Source organism: Phocoena phocoena, chromosome 9, assembly GCF_963924675.1.
Source record: "Phocoena phocoena chromosome 9, mPhoPho1.1, whole genome shotgun sequence".
Lineage (NCBI taxonomy): Eukaryota > Metazoa > Chordata > Mammalia > Artiodactyla > Phocoenidae > Phocoena > Phocoena phocoena.
Genome location: NC_089227.1, coordinates 101,577,445 through 101,587,989, shown reverse-complemented (window position 1 = coordinate 101,587,989; position 10,545 = coordinate 101,577,445). Strand labels below are relative to the sequence as shown.

The following is a 10,545-nucleotide window of genomic DNA, read 5'->3' as shown; positions in this document are numbered from 1 at the left end:
ACACATGTGGGATCTCGGGGCAGGGGCAGCTCTGAAGCACTTAGGCCAGGAGAGGAGGCCCTATTGTCCTTGAAGCATCAGTCCACCCTTTTTAAAAAGAAATCTATAAAAACTGATCCTTCAGCTCAGCTGTGACAGAGACTGCTCATCAATGCCCAACATCCACTCTCCTATTTTTTAGTCATGGAACAGAGTTTTAGCTGAGCCCACTGTCCCCCAGCCACACGACTCCATTTACCACCGTCGCTGGCAGGTGGTTATTGCCACGCAATCAAGTTCAAGAAAGTGCTGGATGGTGCTTCCGTGAAATATCCTGAAGAGGGAGGAGTCACTCCCTTTCTAGCCACTTTCTTCATCCTGCTGGCTGGAAAGCACGTGTGTCAGCTGGCACTCCAGCCACTACTTTGGGCTATGAGGACCAGGGCCACAGTCTAGGGACTGCAGGCCAGAACGTTTGGAGGAGCATGTCCCCGAGGCCCTCAGGGAAATTGTGATGCCAGCCATGGAGGGCCTGCCTACAGGAAAAAATAAAACCTTATGTATTGAAACTACTAGTGATAACTACTACTGTTTTTTTCACAAGCAGTCAAAGTAAGTAGATTCTTTTATTTACAAATAAAAGCTCCACTCTTACATTAGACTGATAAAGATATGAAGGGGAAGAAAACAGGCTTCTACACTAAGTTGTGGGGATTTTTTAAGATTTTTTGATGTGGACCATTTTTTAAATCTTTATTGAATTTGTTACAGTATTGCTTATGTTTTATGTTTTGGTGTTTTGGCCCCGAGGCATGTGGGATCTTAGCTCCCCGACCAGGGATCAAGCCCGCACCCCCTGCATTGGAAGGCGAAGTCTTAACCACTGGACCGCCAGGGAAGTCCCTACACTAAGTATTTTTAACCAACCTCCTCTACCCCTGAAATCTTGTTTGTAGATAATTAGATTCATGAAATGGGAATATTTTCTTACTTGCCTGATGGGAATCATTATTCACCCTGAAGAAGTAGTCATAGAGCTACTACAAGAGCAGTTTAAATTCTTCCTTTCTGTTTCTTCCCTGCTCTTATCCTTAGTACATCTCATGTTCCAATCTAATAGTAAAATCGAGCCTCTGTCTTCAGCTGACCTGGGGAGCTTCTGCTCCCAGTTCTTCATTACTGGATAACACTGTCATTTCTAAAGTGATTAAAAGAATTTGATCCTATTAAAAATACAACTTTACCAAATTTGAAACTAGCAAATCTATGTCCTTGCATCTTCTGACAAAGGAGACAGAGGATCCAGCATGTCCTTCCCACACAATCGTTTCTCTTGTTCTTTCAGTTCTTTGGTCCCTGAGTTCAGCCTCTTCCACATATGTGCTGCTTCCGGAGAGGAACTCAATTTGCTTTCATTTTAACAGCTTCAGAGACAGAGTTCAGATGCACTGACGAAGGAAATAAATCACCATATTTAGGATCAGACTGGTAACACATGTACGGAGAAAAAGAGCTGGAGTCTGAGGAAGCCTGAAGTGAACTGGGCATTGCAACTGCCTTCTCCCAGACACAGCAGCATGAGCCACCCACCCAGGACATGTCCACCCAGGAGGACACGTCCACCCCGGAGGACACATCTACCCAGGAGGACACGTCCACCCTGGAGGACACGTCTACCCAGGAGGACACGTCCACCCCAGAGGACACATCTACCCAGGAGGACATGTCCACCCCAGAGGACACATCTACCCAGGAGGACACGTCCACCCCGGAGGACACATCTACCCAGGAGGACACGTCCACCCAGGGGGACACATCCACCCAGGAGGACACGTCCACCCCAGAGGACACATCTACCCAGGAGGACATGTCCACCCCAGAGGACACATCTACCCAGGAGGACACGTCCACCCCGGAGGACACATCTACCCAGGAGGACACGTCCACCCAGGGGGACACATCCACCCAGGAGGACACATCCACCCAGGAGGACACGTCCACCCAGAAGGACACATCCACCCAGGAGGACACGTCCACCCAGGGGGACACGTTCACCCAGGGGGACACGTCCACCCAGGAGGACACGTCCACCCCGGAGGACACATCTACCCAGGAGGACAAGTCCACCCAGGGGGACACATTCACCCAGGAGGACACGTCCACCCCGGAGGACACGTCTACCCAGGAGGACACGTCCACTCCGGAGGACACATCTACCCAGGAGGACACGTCCACCCAGGGGGACACATCCACCCAGGAGGACACATCCACCCAGGAGGACACGTCCACCCAGGAGGACACATCCACCCAGGAGGACACGTCCACCCAGGAGGACACGTCCACCCCGGAGGACACATCTACCCAGGAGGACAAGTCCACCCAGGGGGACACATTCACCCAGGAGGACACGTCCACCCCGGAGGACACGTCTACCCAGGAGGACACGTCCACCCCAGAGGACACGTCTACCCAGGAGGACACGTCCACCCAGGAGGACACGTCCACCCAGGGGGACACATTCACCCAGGAGGACACGTCCACCCAGGAGGACACGTCCACCCAGGGGGATGCATCCACCCAGGAAGAAACGTCCACCCAGGGGGACACATCTACCTAGGAGGTCACATCCACCCAGGGGGACGCATCCACCTAGGGGCATGCGTCTACCCCGGAGGAGACATCCACCCAGGAGGACACATCCACCCAGGAAGAAACATCCACCCTGGGGGACACGTCTACCCAGAAGGAGACATCCACCTAGGGGGACACGTCTACCCCAGATGACAGGTCTACCCCAGAGGGTGCGTCCACCCAGGCAGACATAGATGGCCTTTCCCAGATGGCCTTGCAGCTGGCGTGCCGCATGGGACCAGGGTCTGCCCAGGCAGGAGGCAGCAATGGGAAGGAGGAGCCCCATCCTGAGAAGTCATCTGGCGCAGCACAGGGTTGCAGGCTTGTGTTTTTTTCAGGCTGTAGCAGCAAGGGCAGGAGCTACATGGTGGGCTGGGCCAGTGCTTCTGCATTTCTGGTTGGCTTCCAGGCATTTCTCCTGATGATTGTGTTCTGGCCCTCCCGGATATTCTGAAGCCACCAGCACTCGTTCTTTTAAAATCTAACTTGGTACAGCCGTTATTTTATAATTTATTTATTTATTTTTTTGCGGTACTTGGGCCTCTCACTGTTGAGGCCTCTCCCGTTGCAGAGCACAGGCTCCGGACGCGCAGGCTCAGCGGCCATGGCTCACGGGCCCAGCAGCTCCGCAGCATGTGGGATCTTCCCGGACCGGGGCATGAACCCGTGTCCCCTGCATCGGCAGGTGGACTCTCAACCACTGCGCCACCAGGGAAGCCCATATTTTATAATAATTTTAAGTGGAGTATACTCTATAAAAATATTGAATCACTGTGTTGTACACCTGAAACTAGTATTGTACTTCAATTAAAAAATAATTAATATAAATAAATAATGAACTTGCATTCTGTGGTCTGTAACTAAACCCTGATACACAGGAAAGTGGAACACTGGGATGCTGTATTTTGTACGCAAACCCCTGCTCATTCCCTCAGGAATTCTATACTAAACCTATGTATCATTCTTCAAGCTCTCTGCTGCTGAATATTATTTACATTTGAAAGTATCAAGAGCAGAAGCAAGTTTTGATGCAGGTATTTCTTAAAATCCCCTCCCAACCTAACTCTGTTGAAATGACTTATCTCGTTTTCAATGTATCCTATCTGTAGGTAAACTACATGCTTTGCAAATGGAAAACGAGAATAATCAGTTCTGAAGGACAACCTCAATTCGGCCAACCTCTAACATTTATTAATAGAATACACTTTGGGGGAAAAAAAGGACAAGCTTGAGAAAGTGAAAGATAGATGTTGTTTGAATTGATCAATAGTTTAGAAAAACTCGAGCATGAATCTGCGGACACGGTTGTTCTTACGATCCTGTGCTTGCTTCACTTCAAGGGGAGACTCCCTCTGGAAGCGGTACCCACAGTCTGTGCCCACCGGGGGCCCTGCCAACTGTGCTGAGCATATGATATCCATGACACCTTTCTGCAAATTTTTAAATTCTCCACTTTCTTACTTGTCTGACACAAACAACAAGTTTAAACTGGGTAATCAGTTTGTGCTTGACCAGAAGGAGAAGGAGATCAGGTGGAGAAGCAAACTGGTCCACCAATAGGAGTGTCCTTGTTCTGTCCCAGGGCTGAGCCACAAGCCACACGGTTGCCCACCACGCTCAAGCTTCCCCCTAAACCCTGAACTCAAGGACACCACAGCAACGCGCGGGTGGGAAAAGCAGAAGGCCCTTCCAGGCAGCCCTGCGGCTGCTCTAATTTACTATTCAAGTGTAAAAGTTTAATGGATGCCCTTAAGAAATCAAAATGTGTTTTCTGGCACATAACTGTTTCTTTTCTCCTCTGCTTTATAAGAAGACTCATGAATCAATAAATACCACGCCCGCCCCCCCCCCTCGGCAGGTCCATCCCTGAGCTGTCTCACCACCTGCTCCTCCGGGGGGACACAGCCTTGTAATAAGAGGCATCCTTAACGAAGGACTGGGAGGAAGTCGGGGTGTTAACAGCAGCGTCCTCTCCCTCCAGGGAGGGGTTCCCCCTCCAGTGGTGGCCCCTGCGAGGTGCGCGGTCCTCACAACATCCAGCCGCCTCTCCCTCCTGCGCGCCTCTGCTTCCCGGCATGTCAGTGGTCCTTTGAATGCCTCTTCCTGGGAAACTCTGGTGGCTTCGTGGACAAACAGCCACACAGTCCTGTGATCACACAGGACTCCTCACCCAGGCAGAAAGACCTACGCCTGCCGTCCTGAAATTCTGAATAATTTTTGCACAGCGGTCCTGCCACCAGTCAGCGAGGGGCCTGGTGATGAGACGCGGAGTCCAGTGTGCAGAGAAGAGCCTCAGCGAGGCCCTGCCCTCAGGAACAGAGCCGCGGGCATCGGGGAGCAGTAAGTCCTTGGGCCAAAGGAACACAGGAAGATTGCCAACTGCTTCGAGGAAAAGCGAGCCCTGAGCTGGGCCTTCCATGTCTGCAAAAGTCAGACTGGCTGAGAACGCAGGCTGAAAGAAGCAGGTTCTCCCCTGAACCTGGACACCCAATCCCTTAGCGAGAGACACACTGTTCCCTTTCTCCTCATGCAGATCCCCGCATTCCTGCAGACCGAGGGGTTCCTGGTTAATTTCTTTTTTTTTTTTTTTTTTTTACATTTATTTATTATTTATTTATTTATTTTTGGCTGCGTCGGGTCTTAGTCACGGCTTGCAGGATCTTCATTGAGGCGAACGGGGTCTTTCCTCGTGGTGCGCAGGCTTCTCTCTAGTTGTGGCGTGCGGGTTTTCTCTTCTCCGGTTGTGGCTCACAGGCTCCAGGGCACTTTGGCTCCGTAGTTTGCAGCACGTGGGCTCTCTCACTGAGGCCCACGAGCTCAGTAGTTGTGGCGCGCGGCCTTAGTTGCCCCGCAGCATGTGGGATCTTAGTTCCCTGACCAGGGATTGGACCACCAGGGAAGTCCCTGGTTACATTTCTAACAGCTATTCTGTTCCAGGAATTGTGCTGAGCCCTTTCCTTTCCATGTATTCCCTCTTTTAATCCTTCCAACCACACGAGGTATGCATCACGACCCTCCTCTTACAGGTGAGGAAACTGATTGGGTACCAAGCTCACAGCTGCCCACTGAGACCCCAGGAGCACTGTGGATACCTATCAGCTCCAAGGAACCCAAGGCCTGTGTGTTCAGGGGTCTCGTTGTGCACTGAATGGCCTCCCCACAAACCCATATGTCGTAGTCCTAACCCACAGTACCTCAGAACGTGACCTTATTTGGAAATAAGTAGCTTTGTGTTTTTCAGTTTTTTGGGCCACGCCATGCGGCATGCAGGATCTTAGTTCCCCAACTAGGGATCGAACCTGTGCCCGCTACAGTGGGAGCGTAGAGTCTTAACCACTGCACCACCAGGGAAGTCCCAGGAAATAAGTAGTTTTGAGGTGTCCTTAAAAACAGGGAAAAGGTGGACCCAGACGCACACAGAGGGAGCAGGCCATGGAGACCAGAGTTCTGCTGCCACAAGTACGGCCCTGCCAACACCCTGATCTCGGACTTCCGGCCTCCAGACCGTGAGACAATGAATTTCTGTTGCTTTAAGCCCCCCTGTTTGTGGTACTTTGTTACTGCAGCTCTGGGAAACTGATACAGGTCTCCTCAACTGTTTCCAGGGCTTCACTGTATCTTCACAACACCCCAGAGAGAGTCGTGGGACCTCATAATATCCACGCCAAGGCCACTGGAGGCCCAGGGACTCACAGGGACCACACAGCACAGCAGGAACAGAGCAGGGACCAGAACACTGGCACAGCAGCTACATCTGAGGTTCTTTTCACCATCACTTGAAGTCTTCTAAGGAAAAATGTATTCGGTGGTAGAAATACTTCAAAGGTTTTATTGAAATAAAGTGACAGCAGCACAGCAGCGTAGACTCAGGGTTGGGGCTTTTGTGCTTTGGGGAATGGAAAAATGTAGATGGGACTTCCCTGGAGGCCCAGTGGTTAAGACTCTGCGCTTCCAATGCAGGGGGCGTGGGTTCGATCCCTGGTCGGGGAACTAAGATCTCGCATACCGAGCAGCCCAGCCAAAAATTTAAATAAATAAAGCATATGTATTCTTTAAAAAAAAAAAAGAAAAGAAAAAACTTAAAAAAAACTCTAGTCTGGATCATTTACACATCACTCAAAATTTCATTTTTCCAATTGAGAGACTAAATATATGAACAGACAGCAGCCAGACCACATGTGACAACCTGCCTCGGACCCATCCCCACACTGTGCACTGTGTACCTGCACTACACATCGATCAAACCTCCCCCATCAGCAGAAATACCTGCTCAGCCAAAAAGAGCCACACCCTCCCAGCATCAAGACAACCCCTGAAAAGAGAACGTTCCTCCTTGAGCTCGTAAGGGTCACGTGACCCCCCGCGACGGCACTTAGATCTGGATTACGCAGGCTGTCGATAATACATCATTTAATGTACACTCTGCTCTGTCTCAAGAAAACGCTTCTATAACTATGCCGTAACTTGTAAAGGGCAGAACAGTTCTCAGAGCTTTCTGAGATGCTCTTCCCGGGTTATCATCCTCAAATTTGGCTCAGATAAAATCTTCCAATTCTTTCTTAGATCGACTGATTAATTTTTCATCGACAAGCATCAGGAGCCCTGGAAGCCAAACCGTACGAGCAGCAGCCAGCCCAAGACAGCCAGGACTCTATCAACAACGGACAGCTTCCCTCATTTCTGACCCCACTTCCAGCTGAGGACCAACTGGGGAAAACCCAACATGCTCCCCTAACCAATCACGTGGGGAAGCTGGCCGCCCTAGGTCCCCCGCGCCCATAGCCTCCACCAGGGCGCCCCGGAGCCCCCTTCCCCTGGATGGACCCCTGCGCTCCACCAGCGCTGAGTAAGCAGCCTCTTACTTATGTGGTTCTTCATTTATTTCCATACAACAAAGTTTTATCTTCTTTACCACCAATTATTTTTCCCACAACTAAAAGGAAAGCCGTTTTCATCTTTAATTTTCCTCTACGTTCTCTAGAAGAGGTGCTGCCATGAAAAACAGCCGGAGGGCAGGGCAGGGGGACAATGACAGTCCCCCCTGGATAACGAACGGGCAGAGCCCACGCGATGGAAGGCTGACCACAGTCTCCAAAGTTCTGAACCAAAAACGTCTGAAAGTAAATGACCTTTAGAAACTCTTTGCCCTAACCACAAATAGGATGCCCACTAAAACTATTAAAATGAATAAAAATTATTTTCCTCTTTAAGAATATCCACACCCCCCCGAAGAAAAAAGAATATTCCCCAAAGCACACAATTGTGACTGGAGATTAAAGAAAACTGGGGGTTCTCACTCAAGAACAAAGGATGTCAGCATAACATCATATCGTTCTTACTTTTATCATACTCGTTAAAAGGAATCTGTTTTCCCTAAAAAATAAAAATTGTTGTCCCAGTGACCAGCACACTATCAATCCCCCACCCCCACCCCAGTTAGCACTGTAGCAACCCCTGGCATCTCTCAATCTTTTCCTGTCAGGGATTTTGTTCATATTTGAAATCAAACTCCAATGGATAGGAATTAGGTCCTTGCAGAAAAACTGCATAAATGCAGCCTGCAGACTGTAACACACTGAACGCGTGCATCCTCTCAGATGATGAATGAGAGCATAAGAAATGAAAAATTACGGAAAGCAATGCCAAACAGCCCATTTTCTTAATTACAATCTTTCTGCAAAATACCAAAATGCTTTCTGTAACTTCAATTTTCCTTAAATTTTTTTATCACCAATGACCATCAGAAGCACAATTATCATTTCTCTTCAGTTCACAGTAAAATAAAAGTAATTATTCCAAAGTAAAAACAAAAAAATCCTTTTTAGAAACCTCAATTTCCCTCAGTCTACCAAGAGCAAGATGAGAGAGGGCCCTCCTCCGACAATCCGATCCGAAGGCGGCTCTCCCTGGGGGATCCCAGTAGGACGGATTCCCCAGACTCTGTCCTCTGGACCACTGGTGCCGAGAGGTGTTCCTGTTTCGGGGGCCAGGGTGTAGACACGGAACGCAGTGCACTACATTGTGCTCAGAAGGACACGACGCATCCCAGCATATCAAAAATTCTCGTCAACTGAGTAAAGAAAGATGCTTTCTAAAAAAAAAGAAAAAAGAAATGTGCTTTCTTTAACACAAGGTTTCCTAAATATATCTGAGCTTGGAACTTGTTTTTCATCTCTCTGCTATAACAAGCACACCGGAAGCAGTTCCTTGGTATTAAGCCACAGTTCACTTGTGAGCAGGCCTGAGTAATTTTTGTTGGTCTCCATGGGGTCTCTGGTTCACGTCCTGTGTCATCCAGCAAGCCCGACTCTGTGCGGCGGACACAGACCATAATTCTGCTCATCTTCAGTCACTTCTCAGCCCACGTGGTCAAGAGGACTGGTCGTGGGGAGGGCGGGGAGAGGCGAACTGCCTGGTCTAAAGGTCTGTAACTCTCATCCCCACAAACCCATCTCTGATGTTGGGGAAGGAACACCAAATCCCCTTCCCATTCTATTCACACCGGCAACAAGCCTCCCCCTTGGCTAAGGAACTGAATAAGCAGACATCCAGTATTTACAGCCCCAAGGCTTTCTAGAGCAGTCCACTGGAAGGGTAGAGTTTAAGATTTAAGAAAAAATATAAACGCTCAAAAATGTATATCCCTTTGTGTGAATGTATCCGTGATTTTTTCTTTTTTTTAAGAAAAAACAAAATCCTGAAAAACTATCCCCAGGTGTGGTTTTTAAGCCCTATCGACATCATTATTCCGTTTTCATGTAGCTGATTTCCTAATGTGACATTGTGAAACCAGGCACCTACCTTACTACGTCATGAATATAACAACTTCTCAGGGCACTTAAACGACAAACTTAGTACACATATTATTATGAGTGGTTTAGTGATCACCACCAAATTACAGAGGATGGCTTCCTCCTTGGAAGGGACACTGTTCATAAAGGCTCAGCACAAGTGCTGTCAGCTCTTTAAAAGTTACTCAACTGTAAATCAACCCGGACATGAACGGCATATCAACCAGAAAGTTCGTATTGCTATTCATCTTTGCCAGTAGGGGACACTGAAGTTACATATACTATTGTAACAACCTTCTTAAACTCTCACTCAGAGCACTGTAATGACATCGCGCAATGATGTTTTGATTACCTATAACGTGTAATTTATCATAGACTAAGAGCGAATGCGTAAATGTTAAAACATACTAATTCAGCTCAAGAAAATGACTGCATAATCAGAAATGCAAGTTCAGTATACCATTGTAATTAAGATGAGTCATGTCAGTGGAAAATACCAGTCATTTGTACCTTTATAGCTCACAAACATTTCTCTTGATAGCTTATTTCTAATTACTATTTAGAGCACTTTTTCTACACTGTGCTGTATCATAAGTCCTTCTGTAATAGCTCTCAAATACCACTGATTATGGACAAATCATAGGAGCTCTTTTTCTACAGAAGAAAGCACAGAGCTAAGAAGAGTGAAAAACATCTACTACTTCTAAATTCTGCAGGAGCAATTGTCTTTCAGTTTTAAAACTGAAAACTAACTGCATCCACTGGCCGTATATTCTATTACACTAAAACCCCCAAAACCCATTCCCCACCTTCATCTGAAGATCGTAGGAGCTGGCTGCTCTGATTCCTTTTGCCCACTATTCTACAGGGTAAGGCTCGAACTTTCTGCCGGTCTTCCCTGGCTGCCTCTGCCAGACCATCTGGTCTCACGAGACAACTTTCCCAAGAGAACACTCCAGAGCAGCCCTCGCGTCTGGCTGACTCTCCTCTTTTCTTCCACGTCTGCTCAGACTCTAGAGAAAAGCTACAGCTCTTGGCTGAAACTTCCAGGCACGGCTGTACCAACCTGATCATCCATGCTTATGTTTAAAATTGTTTCACGTGCCTGAGGACTTTGCTCTCCAGAGAAAGACCGAGTTCTGCA

The 10,545-nt window shown here is 48.4% G+C and overlaps 1 protein-coding gene across 1 annotated transcript; it reads left to right on the top strand.

Annotated features, from left to right (window-relative positions):
• Positions 1–1,576: 1,576 nt before the first annotated feature.
• On the top strand, positions 1,577–2,596 carry LOC136128001 (dentin sialophosphoprotein-like). Its single transcript, XM_065883631.1, has one exon. The coding sequence runs from the start codon at positions 1,577–1,579 to the stop codon at positions 2,594–2,596; it is 1,020 nt and encodes a 339-aa protein (XP_065739703.1).
• Positions 2,597–10,545: the final 7,949 nt, after the last annotated feature.